This window comes from Diceros bicornis, chromosome 8, assembly GCF_020826845.1.
Source record: "Diceros bicornis minor isolate mBicDic1 chromosome 8, mDicBic1.mat.cur, whole genome shotgun sequence".
Lineage (NCBI taxonomy): Eukaryota > Metazoa > Chordata > Mammalia > Perissodactyla > Rhinocerotidae > Diceros > Diceros bicornis.
Genome location: NC_080747.1, coordinates 78613012 through 78632300, shown reverse-complemented (window position 1 = coordinate 78632300; position 19289 = coordinate 78613012). Strand labels below are relative to the sequence as shown.

The 19289-nt window shown below is 34.7% G+C and overlaps 1 protein-coding gene across 1 annotated transcript in view; it reads left to right on the top strand.

Annotated features, from left to right (window-relative positions):
* Positions 1 to 19289, top strand: part of UNC5C (unc-5 netrin receptor C) — a 362397-nt gene that overhangs the window by 196150 nt on the left and 146958 nt on the right. The window contains exon 2 of the mRNA XM_058547532.1: positions 9324 to 9545. Within this exon, the coding sequence (XP_058403515.1) occupies positions 9324 to 9545 (222 nt within the window). The remainder of the gene's footprint in view (positions 1 to 9323; positions 9546 to 19289) is intronic.

The window sequence follows — 19289 nt, the reverse complement described above, 5'->3', positions numbered from 1 at the left end:
TGAACAAAATAAAGTTTCTGATCCCATAAAGCTTGGAGTTTTGTGGGAGGGGAAAAGAAAATAGGAAACTAACTTAGTAAACAAGCTGATTTGAGATAGTGATAGATGATAAGAAGAAATCAAATAGAATGATGTGTTCTTGAAGAGAGACATTAAGAGAATGAGAGTGGGTGGTCAAGAATCTCTCTTTGTCCAGGAGACATCTTGAGCTGCAACCTAAAGGGCCAGAAGGAGAGGAAAGATGTTTCCTAGAAGAATGAAGAGCAAGGACAAGTGGCCTAGGGTAGGACTGAGCTTGGTGTGTTCCAAGATACAAATACTGGCCAGTCTGTCTTGAGAATGGTGAGGAAAGGACAGGAGGGTAGGAAGTGAGACACAGAGGCCAGCAGCAATCACATTAGGTCGGTCCTTGTTGGCCTTGGTAAAGAGTCTGATTTCATTCTCGGTCAACGCAAAGGCATGGAAGGGTTGTAAAAAGCAGCGAGGTAGAATGGAAGGTTGTGTGTGTGTGACATGATCTGATAATTGAAGTCAGTGTCGTGGATGACATGCCCAAGGGAGAGACTAAAGGAGAGATCCTTGGTAAGTATCTGACTGTATTCAAGCAGCAAAGAAGAAAGAGAAAGGTCAAAGAGGTAGGGCGGGAAGCAATCTAGTGCTAATGCACAGTCCCCAAGAGAGGAGGAAGTTTCAAAAAGGAGGGAGTGGTGCAGTGAAGTCAGGTGTCAAATGAGGGCAAGAGTTTGAAGAGGCACTGTAATCAGATTTATTGTATTATCTCCCACTCACAAAATGTTTTGGATTCAACTTTGATTATTTAGCAGGGAGATATATTTAGTCTAAGGCAGTGTACACCTCATGATATGTGGCATTAACACTTGCACAGAAGATAGATATAATTTTGTTTTTATGTGGGAACTGGATCTGTACTTATAAATACTAAAGGACCCCTTTTTAAATATGTATATTTCTATTGTATTTTGTGCAAGGATTTCTTCTCGTGATTTCTGTTGATAGAGTAATTCCTATAGACTTCTATTCTATCCTATAGAACTTCTTTAGGCACAACAATTCAAATGGAAAGGAAAAAAAAAAAACCCTGAAGTCCATGCCAGGCACTGGACTAGATATCAGTTATGCAGAAACGAATAAGATAAGCGTTGTTCCTAACGCTCTGAACTTGCATTCTAGTGGGGAAGAAATCTGAACAAGAAGAAGAGTAGAGAGATGGTATCAGGGGCTTGTGTCCAGGACTCTGAGGGGAGAGGGCTTCAGAGGAAGGGGTGTTTGCTGTCTAAAGAATGAGGAAGAGTTACAGAACAGGGTGGCGATGACGTTGTGGGAAGTGTGATGGCCAGTTTGTGTGCCAACTTGGCCAGGCTACAGTCCCTGGTTATTCAAACACTAATCTAGGTGTTACTCAGAGAAGCATCAGCTCTGCTTATATGGCCTTTCAATTTAAGGAATCAGGTACACCCAGAATATCTAGAAGAATCTCTCTTACTTAAAGTAAGTAATTTTGGACTTTATCACATCATCAAAATACCTTCCCAGAAACACCTAGATTAGTGTTTGACTAAATAACTGGGGAGTGTATTCCTGGCCAAGTTGACACACAAAACTGGCCATCACAGAGAGTTTTCCAGGACAGAGATCAGCATGTGTCATGTGAATATATTATAATATTGAATCTGCAAATCTTTATTAGATTCATTTAAACTATAAATCATTCTTTTAGTTAACTAATAAGGGTTGGCCCTAAATTTATGTTGTCTTATTTATCAATTATTGTTTAATTTCTGTAATATTCTTCTGAGTGATCTTGTATTATTCTTCAGATTCCTGAAGTTCATAACAATAGTACAGGATCTGTAAGCCTAACTGTTAATGGAGAGTAAGAAAATAGAACTTTTCCTTAATTCACTATGTAAGTCTCTACACATGTTAGCAAACCTTTCTGACATACTAAAATTAAGCACTTTAAAGTGAAAGTCAAGTACTAATGAATTATAAATATGTTAGCTACATAACCAGACTAATAGACTAATTTTTGTTATAAATTCATATTATCATAAATTTAATATCTTTTATTTCATTATTTCTTTTTATAAGTAAAAACACATCAGGGCCAGCCCAGTTAAGTTCACGTGCTCTGTTTCGGCGGCCTGGGGTTCGCTGGTTCGGATCCTGGACGCGGACCTACTCACTGCTCACCAAGCCATGCTGAAGCAGCATCCCACATAGAATAGCTATAACTCTACAACTATGATATACAACTGTGTACTGGGGCTTTGGGGAGAAAAAAGAAAAAGAGGAAGATTGGCAACAGATGTTAGTGCAGGGCCAATCTTCCTCAAAATTAAAAAAAAGATTAAAATGGCAGTTTAAAAAAAGAGACTTCATTGGGAGATAAAGTGCAGCTTCAGCTACAACAGCTAGGACAGTCCTAGCAGATAGATCAGCAAATATTTATTTTTGAACAAAATATGAGAAAGATAGTAAACTATCTTAGTTCAAAGTCAGAGGTCATAGAGATGAGGAAATTAGGGCAATGGAAAATAAGAGAAAAATGAGCTTAAACCAGGCAGAATGAAATAAATCTATGTAGCTGCAAGTAGCATGGTCTGTAAACCCAAGATTTAATGGCGACATCATGTAAGGCTTATGGAGTCGTATCATTGATTTCAGAAAGTTTAATTTAGTGAAGAAACCTGTAGTGGTTATCCTAGTCTGAAGCAGTAGGTTGCACATAGGATTATTTAATTTCTCTATCTCTTAATTTTAATAAAAATAAAAAAAAACATAAAAAATAGAAATCATCCATAATCTAACATTTGAAAAACCAACTTCAAATAGAAGGTAAAAATTCCCCCTGAAGCTCTCCAGTTCTTCTCCCCAGAGGTACTTACTGTTAATTCTTTTGTGCATTGGCGTCTAGGCTTTACCTTACACTTCCTGTGATTTATTGATGCAGCCGTACTTCTTTCTCTCCTTCCCTCCTTCCTCCCCTCCCTCCTTCCCTCCCTCCCTCCCTCCTTCCTCCCTCCCTCCTTCCCTCCCTCCCTCCCTCCTTCCTTCCTTCCTCCTTCCTTCCTTCTTTATTTCTTAACAAAAAATGGCATCATTCTACACAGATTGGCCAAAAACTTGCTTTATTTGCTTAGTGAATAATGGATGCCCTTTTCTAGTTTTATACATACAAATCTGCCTCCCTAATTTTATTGGCAAAACAGTGTTCTCTTGGAAGGACATAAATAATTATCATAAACAATTATCTAATCATTCCTCAATTGATTGTTAGTTGTCCTCAGCCTCATTCAAATAGTTAATTCCAGCTGTCTTTTGTTGTAATATATCATTTATTTTTTAAATAAACAATGCTGCAGCGAACATCTTTGTGTGTGTATATATATATTTACATTTTGATGCCATTATGTCTTGTAACATGTATTCCGAGAAGTGAGATAACCTCTTTGGAGAGATTTAATTTTTATTTGTATTGTCAAGTTTTTTCTGCTATGATACTCATTTACACTACAGCCAGTATAGGCAAATGCACATTTCTTTAACCACCTATCAATATTTTTTAACTAATCTAGTAAGCAAAAAGAAACTTATCATCTTGCTTTACATTGTATTTATTAAGTTATTTGAAGAAGGGAGTAAATGTATTTTTGAAAAATGTTTCTAAGAGCACCATATAGACTACATGGCAGAGGTAAAGATTGTAGGCTGGAAAACACTAAGGAGGATTTTATATTAGCAAAAGTCAGAGATCATAAACGCTAAACTGGGGCAGAAGGAGGTGCCTCTGTTTCACAGGTAAAAAGCATGTTGACTTCATGTCACTATTAATAACATTTGGGCATGATTTGGAAAATATTTATTTAAAAGCAGAAAAAAAATTCTTTTGGCGTTAGAAATCATGCAGTACTCCCAAACTGTGCAATACATTTAAGGCATTATATATTCAGCTACTTAAATTAAAATGATGAGTCCATTAATATGTTGCTTGAAATATAGACTACAGTCTTTGTCTTCTAAAAGATATTTTAATAAAAATATTAAAAATAAGCTGGAGTCTTGTTCAAATAGTTAACTCCAGCTTCCTTTTGTTATAATATATCATGAATTATCTCTCTGATGGATGGGCAGCCAAATGCAGATAAAATTAGCTTTGCAGTCATTCATTTTAAATTGCTCTTGAATCACTTGGAAGTAAATTCCATTTCAGAAGAATACGCTTCAGGTCTCAGACAAAGAGATAATAGTCCTATATTTTATGATATAAGCAATAATAGTTTAAGTCTTATGATTCAGAAATGTAGAAACTTATGTATTAAGTTGATGAAAATTAAGGCTTGATATATAGCAATAAAACCAGCAACCTAAAGCTTTCTAGATTGATGTTCATAGCATAATATTTTTTTGTCAAGAATTAGGTGGAATGAAAGTCTATAAAAATAATACATGGTGCAAAGCTTTCTCTTTTTGTGCATAAATGGAAAAAACAAAAAGCTAAATGAGATAACAGAAAAGGAAATACTGAGATTTACCTGATGTCAAGATAAAAATGGCAATATCATTATTGAGTAATGGTACAAAGTGGAAAATTAGGTCAAGTGTTAGAGGAGAGTCAAATGAGTAGTGTTACATCTGAATCAAAAAGGCAGTCATAGCTTTAACTTAGTACTGAATTCAATGTACAGAACAAAACCAACTTTGGAAATTTTTCTTTGTTAATTTGAATTAACTACATGTAGAAAACTTGTTTAGCAGTTTAATTAATCAAGTCATTTTGCCCAAATAGCGAACACAGTCAGTGTTAGCATCTGGGGTGTGCCTTTATACAACGTATACGCATTTAGGATGATTGTGGCGTGTTGCCAGAAATAAGTTCACTGTCTGAAGTTGCTGTTCACAAATTGAGTTCCTATTATCTCCCTGAAAACTTCGGGAGACTCTTTGGATATTGATGTTAAGGAATAAAGTGGTAAGAGGACGCACTCCCTGATCTCCCTGCTGAAAAATCACATCGTTCGTTTATAGCTTCAAGTTTTGCAGCATGACCTTAATAGTATTGGAAAGCTGGTTTATTTGTATAGGAAAATGAATTGCATGCTAGGAACAGATCTCAGTAAACAGTCTACCGCTCAAGGTAGACTCTCAAATGTTGTTATCCCCATGTGTCAAACAGTCCTCTAGTGCCCTGAAAGAGTTAAACTCAGCGTGGCAGGGATTTTACTTGTTTTGGATCAGGCCCATGGATGGGCCTGGAGTATATCCAAAGGGAAAGCCAGGAACAGATGAAATCACACACTTCCCTTGCACACTATTGCAAACACACTTGCTTCAAGAATTGATTGGAGCCTGAGCTTCTCAGTCTGAAAAGCAGTATCTTCTAGAAAACATCTAATCACTGTAAGAAGCCGAGAAATACCAAGTAAGTTCTAAAACCAATAGCCACTAATAAAGATGTAATTTCAATTCTCAGACTTTCCATGAAGTGGAACGCTCAGTTAACTGACGTTTGTAGACAGGGCCAACTTCATGGGTATGTGACCTGTGCTGTCACACAGGACCCACACTTGGTTTAATGCTCTTCTGTCACCATCTCAGAATTCTTAATACATTTTTAACAAGGATCCCCACATTTTCATTCTGCTGAGCCACACAAATTTTATAGTCAGTCCGGTTTGTAGCCCTTACTACTGTTATGACACCTTATGTTTGTAAATGAAATTTGAGGCACTATAAACTCTAAAATGCCTTGTGAATCTTTTAGGGATGATCAAGGTTGCCATTAGTATAATATTTCTGCTTTTGTAAGATTTTTATTGAACTTCTATAATGTGCCTGGCACCATGCTAGACTTAACGGAAAATAAAAATGGAAACGACAAAGGTCTCTGCCTTCAAAGAGCTTTTATTCTAGTGTTAAGCATTTGTTATATATATTTCTGGCTTTTGAAAATTGGAGATAGTTGCATACAACTGATTGTCAAATCCGAAAAGTCTTTTCCTCTATATGTGTGTGAGGCAAATGCGTAGTGTGAAGGAGCTAAATGTTCATGAAGAGGTATTTGTAGATGATCATTTGCAGATGATCATTTTTTCCTTGTTCAATACACACATGGTATTTGGAGATGATCCTTTTTTCCTTGTTAAATACATATAGATGTAACCATGCTGGATTTTAAATACTCAGAAGTTTTCCTTTATACTTTTGATTGAAGAGAATTGGCTTGCTTATTTGATTTTAAAACTTATTCTAGAAAAAAATTTAAGATGAAATTTCATAAAAAGACAATTTCTAAAATACCACCATATATGGAAATTAATGCTGACACTTAGCGTTTTTGTCTAGAGCAAGGAAAGTGTTCTCTTAGCATGCTTAACCTGATGGTGGGGAAGTTGTTACCTGGGCCAGTTTCCCTCGTTGGGCATGGTACCCAGGCCATTTGTTGCAAATGAAGAAGGTAAGAATTTCACAACAGCCCATGAGCCCACTGATAATCAGCCTATTTACATTTTGTCATCTCTATCCCACTATACATATCTTACCGACTCAAGGTCTTGAAAATTATCTCTATAAGTGTCGTTCCCAACACCTAAACTGAGTGCTAGAAGTGATGTGCCATATTGCCTGATGTGAATTCATCTAGGGCATAGACTTAAATAGACTATACATGTATTATAGGAAATATTAATAAACTAATATGCTGTGGTTGATTAAAGCATCTCTCTAGATCAAATTTAAGAGTTGAGGTTCATACAGAAACTGGAATGATATGTAAAAGAAACACTGGATTTACCACATGATGAAAACTTTTCAAATGATAGAAATCATTCCTTAATAAGTTGCATATTAAGTGTTATTTAATAAACACCTTGAAAAATCAACACTTTATGAAGCCTTAAACCCAGACATAGAATTATTTCTCTTGTAATGATCCTCTTATCTTAAAACTCAAAATTAAGGAAATGCAAAATTAGTCTGTCCGTACATTTTCTAAATACATCATTAAATCATCACTGTTTTTTCCAGCATTTAACAGGACCCCTTTTGACCTGAAAACATATGCGTGACTTTCTCAACTTCCATTAGTCTTCCTAGGAGTTTACAATAAAATAATCAGAAGAAATAGGTATGTGCTTTTGCAAGCAAGAGTAATCAATTTTTAGTGCCTCTCTATCTTTCCGTAGGATGTGAATGTATAAGTATTTTTGTTACATTGTTGAATAAGGTAAGGTAGTATCCAATCATCTGATAACTTGCAATCATCATTCCTCTTAAAGGAACAAATCTCACCTTCTAAAACAATGACTGAAAGCAAAGCTTTTTATATTTTGCATACCTGAATAAATATATTGTTATGAAATACATACGCATGGTTTCGTCTGTATAAATATACACCAATAGTAAAAAAAAATAAAGTTGATCCTCTGCCTTTATGAGTAATAATAATTAAAAATAACAGCTAACATTTTACAGAGTTCAGTCTGATATTTTGTGGTGCTTTATTGATTATGAGCACTGTCCATCATTACATAAAAAGTAAGTGCTTTGGAAGAAAAAATTGAATAAGGCCTTCAAGACTTCAGCTTTGTGCTGATGCTCTGTCAATACCTCAGTTCCCCGTTCCTTTGCCTTTCTGAACTAGGTTTATTTAAGCAGTCTTGAGTGTTCTTGCATATTGACTAAGGAAGCTGAAATTGATGGAAACAAGGTTATTCTTTAGTAAGCTGACAGTTTGAGTCCTTGATGTTCAATGGAAAAACCAGAAATGATGCCCTGCCAGAAGAAAGCAAATTAAGGAAGTAAAGTGAGAAAGAAAGCTAGCTACAGAAAATCATTGTTTACATTCCAGTGACAGGAATTTTTAATTGTGGAGCAGCTTTGAAAGCTAGTTTTGTCTGTGATGGAAGCGAAGCCAATTTTTACTGCAAAACAGATTGGCAGAGACCAGACATCATTACTATTTGATGGCTATCCCATGACCTAGATAAAAAAAAGTCCCAGAACAAGTTTCTTAGTGGACAAATGTCCACTTTACCAACGGCCATCTCCTAAAACAGGGCAACAACTGAATGAGTGATGAAATGAGTTTCAAGTTAACATCTGAGCAACCAGTCTTCAACTAACAACACCATATCCTGTATTTGCTACTCAATATTTGTACTTTTAAAGAACTTGTCAGAACTTTTAATTTTAACCTCAGAGTTTTAACCTTACATATTAGCCTACGGTGCTTAATCAACTTATGGAATTAATAATAGTTTTGTTCTCCACTATCCCTCATAGGAAGAATTATTAGGCCTAATTTATTTGTAGTGTATTGGAAAGACTCTTTTTACCTTGAATTTTATGAAATATGATAATGGGGTTTTTAAAGGTACTTTTATTTTTTTCTATTTTTTATTTGTAAGCATGCAGAGCCCAAGTTAAAGAAAAATATACCTCAAAGTGTGCAAATATCTGAAGTGGTTTTTGGGTTTTGTTTTTTCAGTGGTGTTGGAACAGCAGGGTGGGAGCAATATATTTGATAATTTTCAGTGTAATTTAAAATGACACTATTATTCCTCATGACAAAACTCAGTAATATTCTAATGAGAATGTTTGACTGCTCATCCAACACATATGATATTTGAGATATAGTTTCCAAATAAGACCAAACAGTATTGCTAGACTCTAGGCTCTACTGTGGATCCACTATTGGCTGACTTGATGTTATCATCTATATTTCCAGTGCTGAGAATAATTCTGAGCTCAAGAAATATTTTTGATGAATGAATATGTCATGCAGTGGCATCTTTTGAAAATAATGATAGATTTGAATCTGAACTTAAAGATCCTTAATTCATGTTTCTGGTATTTCTTCTCAGTTCCTTGGAAAGGATTTCAGGTTTACCTATGAGCCTTATACTTTTCAAACAAATGTTTCTAATGAAGTCGCTTTTGCTTTTGTCAGCTTTCAAGGGTAGACCTGTGTAGTGGGAGGTATAGTACTATATTGGGGAGATCACAGTTTTTGAGTGAGACAAACCTAGATTCTGACCCCAGTTCTGCTATTTACTACCTGTGTGCTCAGGGCAAGATATCTATCCTTCCTGATGTTGAGTTTTACCATGCATAAAAATAAGAATAAGAATCTAAGTCCTTAATGGAGCAACTAGTCAATAGACCTAACATACTGTCTAGTGCATAGCAGGCACTCAAATTACTTAATTAGATCATTTATGAGTCATTATTTTTGAATGAGTAGCAAGTAAAAGGCAAGTGGCTACAAAGTTTTGATCATTTTCCATTTCTTGTTTTGCCAGACGACGACTTTTTTCACGAACTCCCAGAAACCTTTCCATCTGATCCACCTGAGCCTCTGCCACATTTCCTTATTGAGCCTGAAGAAGCTTATATTGTGAAGAATAAGCCTGTGAACCTGTATTGTAAAGCCAGCCCTGCCACCCAGATCTACTTCAAGTGCAATAGCGAATGGGTTCATCAGAAGGACCACATAGTAGATGAGAGGGTAGACGAAACCTCTGGTGAGTTTTCCGTTGCATTTGGGCTGCTGTTGAGTATTCATTTACTCACTACTTTAGCGTGTTGTCATACTGTTCTTTCAATTAGTGAAACTGAAAATGGAGTTATTATCCTTTGGCAAAAAATTTTGAATCAGTTTGGTTAAGATTTGGGTATCTCGTTCTATGCATTGCAAAGTAAAATGTGATGAATAAATCTTGACTTGATTCCCGTTGGACTACATGCAATTAAAACATGGTTCATGCTTAAGAGATAAATAATGAGAATGAATAGACTGAATTAATGGTAAATGCACCATAAAAGATGCCTTTGAATTTCACTTGTGTGTCAAGTCTGGTGTCAGGTCTAAATATCCTGAGATTGGGGAACATGTTCAACTAAGGAAAAATTGCACTTGTTTACATGACAGTCAAATGATAATTCACATGCATAATTCTCCCTTATATTTTTTAAACCATTTGTAAATATTGTATATTCAAAATATCCTCTATCCGTAACTTACATCTAAAAATGAATCTTAATTACCTAATTTTTAGCTAAAGTTAAATCGAGAGTGATTGAGAATAGTGATAGTGTGAGATCTAGGAAGAGAAGTGTTGAGTGTAGCCACAGTCTGGGTGGGTCTTCATTAGAGTATCTTTGCTTCTGGCATGGTTAAAATTCCTAACTGTATTGTTCTGTAAATATCATCCTTAACAGTAAAATGCTAAAGGCATAGAGATGATGAAGTAGATTTTAATAACCTGTGGGATTTAGATTGGCTATAAAGGAAACTTTCTTGAGACCAATTTTTTACTCCATGATGGGTAACTTAAGATAGTTGTAGAATCTCCTAGAGTTATTTAAAATTGGAAAGATATATATCTTTCTACAGTGGTTTATGTGTTTTTGCTCTCCAGCAGGAAGAATAACAATTTGAACTTTCAGATCCCTTCCAGATTTATGATTTTATGATATTAAAACACATGTTTTAAATATTCACTTCATTGATCAATATTTCCAAGCTAAATAGTGACAAATATGACATAAGTGGGAACATTTAAATATCTTCAATTTCTTTCATAACTATCTATACATACTAAAATGGATACACATTTTCAAAATCCAAATTGTAATTAATTCCTATTTGTATCCAAATAATGGATTAACCAGGAGCAAGCAGAGACCAGCACTTGAGGGGGATCTGCATTCACTGTCTCTGACAACATAAAGAGCATATTGAGGTGATGGGACATAAAAAATAGAACAGACTGAGAGAGGCTGGGAAGAGGCATCTTTGTATAAAGCATATGAGGCATATACTTATAATGACACAAAAAAACCAGGTGGCAGCTCCGTATAATTGTTTGTCAATTTGTGAATCAATATACTCACTGCATGCAAGCTGAGGACTGTAGAAAGAACTGGGTATTCAACTGTACAGTAGCTTACTTCAGGGAATTGCCCCACCTCTTGGTCTAATTACTCAGAAAATAATTCCACCAGATGTCTCCAAAATCTCAAGTGAATTGAGTTTTATTTGTTTCAGCTCATTTATTTGTAAGGATTTCAAACACAAGTTTTAATGGTAAAAGAATAAAGGAATAAATCACAAAAGCTAAAATGAAAGTCACAAACATATTTAGGCTCATCTTTACTAAATTAATGAAAACTCCTATATAGGAAGATTAGAAATAAAAACAAAACTGCTTTGATATTGAGCACCTCTGCCAGCTCTGTTGGTTATATATATATGTGTGTGTGCGTGTGTGTGCGTATTTTTTTAAAAGACCTTTTCTTTCTGTAAAACATTATATTTTTTTATTTCTACATAAAATTAATTAATATTGCATATGCTAATGATTCAAAACACATTTTAAAGCAACTATAAATGAAAATATATGGCATGTTTTCATTGAAATTCAGGATGGGATAGATGAGAGCTAAGGGAAGATTTGGCAACCCCAATACTTGCACAGTTCTCCTAAGATTCATGGATTGAGTGGAAAGAAATATACCTTTCTGTTGTCTTTCATTTTCACTCAAAACTTTACAAGAAAGCTAGCATCCAGATGAATGTATTACCTTTCAAGTTAGGAAAAAGACAAAGATGCCCATAGATACCAGTATTATTTGGTATTGTTCTTAATGTACTGTCCAGTGCAATTAGACAAGACAAATAATTGACAAGAAAAATATAAAAATTGTAAAGAGAGTGGAAAAATGATAATTTTTGACAAATAGTATGATTTTGTATATCTGGAAAACATACAGTTTCGAAGGAAAAAAACTGAAAAAAACATCAAGAGAATACAGAAATATAGCTGATAAAAAATGTATATAACCCATCAACTTTTCTAAGTATAGGTAGCCAATTCAAATTATGGAATGGAATAACATATATCTTTCATAATAACAATGTAAAAGAAAAAAATGTAATTAGAGAGGTAAGAAATTTACAGAATTTTAGAAAGAAAAAAATTTAAATTCTACTTAGAGACAAAAAATTATTTTCTACTTGAATAAGTAGAAAGACAAATCTTGTTCTTGGATAGAAAGACAGTATTTTTTAAACATTTGTTAATTATGAATGAACCATAAGGTCAACAGCATTGTATGGAAATGATTTGTGAGAGTAATCGGAAGAATTCTGAAATAGTACTGTATGTAACGAGAGAACTCCAGCTCTTACAAATATATTACAAAGCTAAAGAAGTTAAAAGAGGATAAGACACACAGGTTAATGGATTCAAACAGAGACCAGGAAATACTCAAACACCTAAGGCATTTTATAATGTGACAAAGTTGGTTTTTAACCCACAAGGTAGGCAGTTGGAAAAGTAAAAAATAAACAAATAAATAAATCTTGGATTCTATCCCATTCTTCAGAATAAAACAAATTCTATATGTTAGGACTTAATGTCATCATCATTATCATCATCATCATCATCACCATCATCACTTGGAAAAAATTTTGGAAATTTGTTGGTTGGTTGGTTGGTTTCAGTGATGGGCAAAGCCTTTTTAATGATGACAAAATCAAGAAGCCTTACAAGAAAGCATCATTAAAGGAATATCCAAAGCAAGAAAACCACAAACCCAAGGGACAGACCAAAAAAAGCCCCAAAACTGATTATGTCTGTGGACAGAGATATATATATATATATAGCTCTTAAAATATATTTAAGGAAAAGATCAGCAACCCAATAGAAAATTGGGCAGAGTTTGAACATGGAGATATAGCAAAAGAAATGCAAATGGTAAATAAGCATCTAAGAAGATGTTGTCAAGATAAAAGCAGTTGTTGGTACAGTGCTGATAAAGGAGTGGGTTAGGGAATATCTTGTACTTGGTTGATGAGGTCGCACATTGGTACAGTCTTTTTGAAGGCCAATTTGAAAATATCTGTCAAAAAATTTAAATGTATATACCCTTTCATTCAGTAATTACAAATTTAGGAACTACCTAAAAATACAATTCCAAATGAGCACAAAGACTCTCGTGCAAGGTTGTCCACTGTACCCTTGTTGCAGTAGCATATCGAGGACTATTCATTCCCAGGATGGAACACTGTGATGCTTTTTGAAACAATGAGATTTCTCCACATGTGAAGGTGTAGAGAAATCTCTCAGATAAAATTTAAGGGGAAAACCGAAGTACAGAACACTGCATGGAATAGGTCCTCATTCTGTAAAGAAAGAGGATGCACATATATTTGTCTATGCATTGGGATCTTCTGGAGAAATATACAAGCAGTTGACAGCTCAGAATCTGGGGTGATAGGAGATTTCTTTTATTGTTTGATTATTTTCAATCCTGTGAATGTGTTATTTTCATGTTGGAGATAAATTTGTAGGCCTCTTATATTACAGCTCTTTGCTTTCCTGTGAGATCAGAAACATTAGGAGGGGAATTGAAATTGAACTTCTTGGGTTTTGGCTTTTTTTCCTCTGAAGCTGGATTCACCTGCAACTTTGGTCCTCAAGTCTCCACTTAATGCAATCCGACTATAGTCTTGTTGGGGACTTGTTGTTCTTAATAGCAAGGAATGTTAAAATACATTAAGTCTTGAAATATATTACAAATCAGAGAAATTTTCTTGGCATTTTGAAAATCAAATTGGTTCTCAGAGGATAGGAGAGAGAGAAGTCATTGCAAACAAGCTCGTTTCTTTAGATACCTCTGCCTTAGAATCATGATATTTGGAAGCATGGTTAGTAACAATCAGATGCATTGCCTTGCATCTAAGAAAAATCAACCACATTCAATTAAATCTCCATCAAAAGTACCTTCACACTGGAAAACTACAAAACGATAAAACTGAAAAAAAGAACAAAAGTTCTTCTCCAACTCCCAAAATTCTTCCTTTTAAATTATGAAGACGTTAAAAGACTCTCTTGCTCTGAAGTATGAAGCAAATGATTATTTGTACTCACTGAGAAAACTATACCATTGATCATAAAATGTGCTGATTTAAGATGATTCATTTTTGTTACTGTTTGCCTTTCCATCATTTAAAATACATTTGCATTTCTTGCAAATATGTAATATAAGAAAGAGAAAAGTGGAAAGCAGTATATTTGAGATGGTTTAGAAATTTTCAATATTCAGAAGCTCTTGATTTGGTAATATAGTAATAAGTACCTATGTTCCTTCAGAATTCCATAGAAATCTTGATCTGCTCAAAATTTTATGGTTACATTTTTAAGAAAAATTCAGGCTTGACTGCTTGCTTTTTATTTACTTGAAGTCTTTTCAACCCTTGTTTCCATGGTACCTAAGATTCACCATTGAAAAGCAAATATTTCCCTCTATGAAGAAGCAAGGGAGTCTAGAAAACCTCAGTTGGTTTGAAACTTTAATAATGCTCGAGATTTTTCCTTTTCTGTCTTTAATTATTCTCACATTAGCAGAATATTATCAGTAGGACCCAGACCACAACAATAAGAAGAGATGCAAGGCTTGGACTGAACGCCTTATGTGTATCATGTCATTTAGTCATCACAACAACCTCATGAGATAATTTTGGGATTCTCCTTCTGTAAATGAGGAAACTGATCTTGGCCCTGTATCCAGGGTCCCCCTAAATTCTGCCATAACTACTGAACACAGAACAGTTAGACTGAAAAAGATCTATGTAATCCCTTTCCTCAGGAAAAAAATCTGGTTCAGAATGTCAGCTAAACATTTATCTTTCACACTTTTGTCTGCCTTCCTGCCTGTGACAGGTTTTCCATATGTGTCCCTTTCTGATTCTTTAATGTACTAACTTAAGATAGCGCTTAAGATTTGATTCTTTTTATTCTTGAAGGTATTTAACATTTGGCCAAATAGCAAGAGATGAGTCTTAACCAAAAAAAAGAAATTGATGAAGAGAAGCTATAACTGGGCACAAATTTAAGTGAATTGACTGTACTCAAAACAGAGCTTTCACAAATATACTGTGCTCATTCATGTCCCTATTTGCTACAAGAGTGTCACAGCTGAAATTCTTTCTCCTCTTGTATTCCTATTTTGAATACCTCTTCTCTCCATCTTGTCACCAAAATGGAAGTCTCTGCTTCATCCCTTACTCCCACAGCCAAAGTGATCATCAAATACCACCAGTTCCCTCTCAGAATTCTCCCGCAAAACATCCTTCTGTTTTTACTTCTTGCTGCAACTCACCTAGCCTAGGCCTTTATTATCTACCTCTTAGATTATTTAAGTAGCCTTCTACACCTTCTTCGCCTTTCTCCTCAGCAATCCATTCTCCAGGTAGTTATAGGCCTAAAGCACAGGTTGAAGTGATTACATCATTCCATTTCTTAAAATATTTAACAGCTTTCCTTTTTGCATGGAATAAAGCACATCCTCCTTGGTCATATATTCAAAAGCTTCAGTACACTCTGTTCCTAATCAAACTTTCCAGCTTTGTTCTCATAGTATCTCCCCCACCACAAGCCCTATAAACTAGGCCACTTTGGTTCTTCCTCTTAAACTGTGTTCAATGAACCACCAGTGTCATATAAGTGCTGTTTGGGAAAAGACAAAAAGCAAACAAACAAAAAGCTTGGTGGTCAAATAATTTAGGAAACACTGCAACAATTATATCCCCCTTTTGGAGAAAAGTATAAAGTATATTTGCACATAAAGGTCCCAGGAAAGCTTTGCAATGGAAAAACTTTTTTTAACCTCATATAATCTGGTAACTGAACTCTTTTTCATAGAACCACTATTAAAATATCATGAGACCTTAATGGCACACGAGGACATGATTTAGGAAATGCTGCTCCTACATTTTCAAAGGGAAGTTCAGTGGGATTTGTTTAAATTTTATTAAATGAACGCAAACACTCAACACTTCTCTGTCTTAGAATCATAGCAACTTGAAGTTGTGAGACTATGGCAGTCATTTAAATTCAATGAATTATTGGCATGCTCTCCTTTAAATTGAGCGGAATCGATTTTTGGTTATCTTGACTTAGTGGGCCTACTTATGTCATTTGGAACTTTAGGAAACAGTTCTGGTCACCCCCTGGCCTCTTGCTAATCTTAGATACTTGTTAGGGACAGTTACCACGTCTCCTTTCCCAAGTTCTCTCTCCTCTTCAGTCTAAACGTTATGAGCTGCAGTCAGCTCCAGGAAATCAGGGATTATGTCCATCTTTTTCACTATTCTAGTCCCATGCTTAACTTGGTGTTGGGTACTTAGTAGGTGCTCAATAAATATGTGTTGTGTGACTTATTATCCTTTATACCGTACTTTCCACCATCCCGCCTCTGTTAAAATCCTACTCATTCTTTTTTTTTTTTTTAATTTTTTGTTTATTGCAGTAACATTGGTTTATAACATTGTAAAAATTTCAGGTGTACATCATTATACTTCTATTTCTGCATAGATTACATCATGTTCACCACCCAAATATTAATTACAACCCATCACCACACACATGTACCGAATTAACCCTTTCACCCTCCTCCTACTCATTCTTAAAGAAGTATCTCAAATGCAATGTCATGGATGAATATTTCCATAAAACCCCAAGTCATACATAAACATGTCCACATTTCTCTTATTTGTACTTCCATTTTCATTATACTCATAAGTGTGCATAGTATATGTGTATTAGGTTAAACCATTATGAAATTATCAACATGCAACTATTTTTGAGGTACAAAAAGGGCAATTTCTTGTAACTCAATATCATATTATTTATGGAAGAATTATATTCATATATATAAACATATAAAATCTCTGTCTCTTCAAGTAGATTGGAATGGTATGGTGTGTGTGATCTATGTTTTGTAAAGCTTTGTCTTTTCTAAAATTTATAACACAAAGCACTAAGCACAGGAGAGGATCAATAAAAGTTTGTTTTGTGGAATTATAGCCACTTATCCTACTAAATTTGGGTAACTGAAATTTAGTGAGACATACTCATGAAGTTTTCATTTGGAATAGTTCATGAATGGATAATTTGGGGAATACAGAAAGATAGCATGATCTTTTATAAGAAGAGTTATTTGATATATTAAATATACACATCAGACCAATCATTATTCTCCATGTAAAAGAATTACTTTAAACTCAGTTCTTATTAATGGAATGAACATATTCAAAGGGAAGTTAGGTGAGCTTTGTTTAAATTTTAGGAAATGATGCATAAAATTTGGAAGCTCTATTTGAACTTTATTCCATAATTTTTTACTTAAGTCAATGAGAGTATTGCCTTTGCAAGAATAGAGCCATATATTTGTAGTATTTTATTTTTCTGCCAATGAAGATAAATGATTCTGGAATATAAATCAATTATTTATATGATTCCCTTCTCAGAGGTACTTATTTCAATACCAGAACCTAACAATTTTTCTTTTCAGTTTGAGCCTGGCCCCAAAATAAACATAGAAAATTGGCAAGGATCCATGTGATACATGAAGGCTTTTCATTGAGTCAACCTGATAACTTAGCAAGACAGTAGTTACCAGTTAGTGATAACAGAATATCAATTATCCTGAAATATATACTTTTTCTTATTCTTCATTTGTTAGCGCTCACAATTGATTCATCCTTATTTCATATGGACTTTAAGTCTTTAAACCCTTGGGTTAACGTGGCCAACATAATCTCAGCTGCAACTACAGAAACATGGTAGGGTGGGAGTTCCAAAACAGATTTTAGTTGTTGCTTTCATTCTCTTCTAGCATGAGATAGTCTCAGCTGGCTGAGCGATTTGGGCTCTTTCACTGTGTATAAACCTGGGTTTTTTTTCCATTCTTTTCCTAACTTACAAATAAAAGTGAGTACTTGAAAAATTTTAGGCTACACATTCGGATTCCTTTTGTTTTCTTGAAGTTTTTATTGTTGCTTTTTGTTCATTTTGGGTAATTCCAATATTTGCAAATATCAATATTATAGACTCCAATATTTGCAAATATCAATATTATAGACTCTGCACGTACTCCAAAACACCCTGACTACACCATATTTGCATAACTAAATACATAATACATGGGGAAGATTTTTAATGTTTGAATTCATATTGTATGGAAAATTTTAATCAAATGTATTTATTAAACAGGATACAGCCCAGAACATGATTGCAAAGTAGATGCAAGAAAACATTACACCTTTCAATGCAGCTTTAGCGAACTGTGTTTCACTAGAGGAAAACAGAAATTTTCTAAGATTATGCACAGTGAGAGTTTAATGTAATGAACACAAAGGAATTCTGCCCTGCCAATTAACACTTAGGGCAAGGTTACTGGTAATACATCACTCCTCTTTCTTCCCACAGCTAAGACGAAAGCGTTGATTAATACAGTTTAATCGAGAATATGCACACAAGCATGTATGTAAGTGCATACATATGTACATGAGTGTGAATGTGTTTGTGTGTGTGTATGTTTTCCCAAATTTAGAAAAGAGACAATCAAGTGTTACCCACCCCCAGGCCCACACAGAGGCTACAATAAGAAGCAATAGTCCAAGGACCACTCTTCATCTAAATTACTTTCTACTCACACAGGGCATTTCAGGAGCAAACGTAGTGATTGTGTGGCTATGGCAATTTTGCCATGTTCCCAGCAAGCATGCATATGCTGTGGCTTAGAGTTTTAATATGCCCACTTCAAAGTGAGGACAGTGCAAGTGTTAAAAACCGTAATGTATTTTTAATCTAACCTTTGGCTAAAATATGTGAAAGTTTTAACGAGAGCTCTTGTTCTTTATTTTCATAGGAAGGAACATACTTAACAGAGTTCTGGATTGTAATATGAAATGGATTAATTATCTTGCTTAAGGAAGTTTAAGAAAGAGTTTCAGCTTAAAAGAGAGGGTTAGCCTCCTAAAGAGCATGGCTTTCAAATGTGAATGCTCTTTTTTAGTGTCTATACTTATTGTGCTAAATATAAATAAACCTGGTTGATAATTATGAGATAATGACCCAGGTTGTTGTCCTTTTTATTCTGTGGTGTCACAGATTGTTATCCATTCTATTTGAGTCTCTGTATCACTGAATGTTACTATCCAATATTCTCTCAATAATTGGCTCAAAATTCTAATGCTGTTTTCTCTTTCCTCACTCCAACATATTTTTGGCATTTTAAAGACACAACAGAGAATTTTTTAGTTAAAAAATGCCACAATTAATGAATAATCTAATGCTAAAACTTGAAGAAAGAGGCCTGTGCTCTCGCTCTGGACCCTTTAGTCTTCCCCGCCAAATCCCATTAATCCGGAGTCCTCCCTTCGCAAGGGATTCTCAGCGCCATCTTGGGGATGCCTG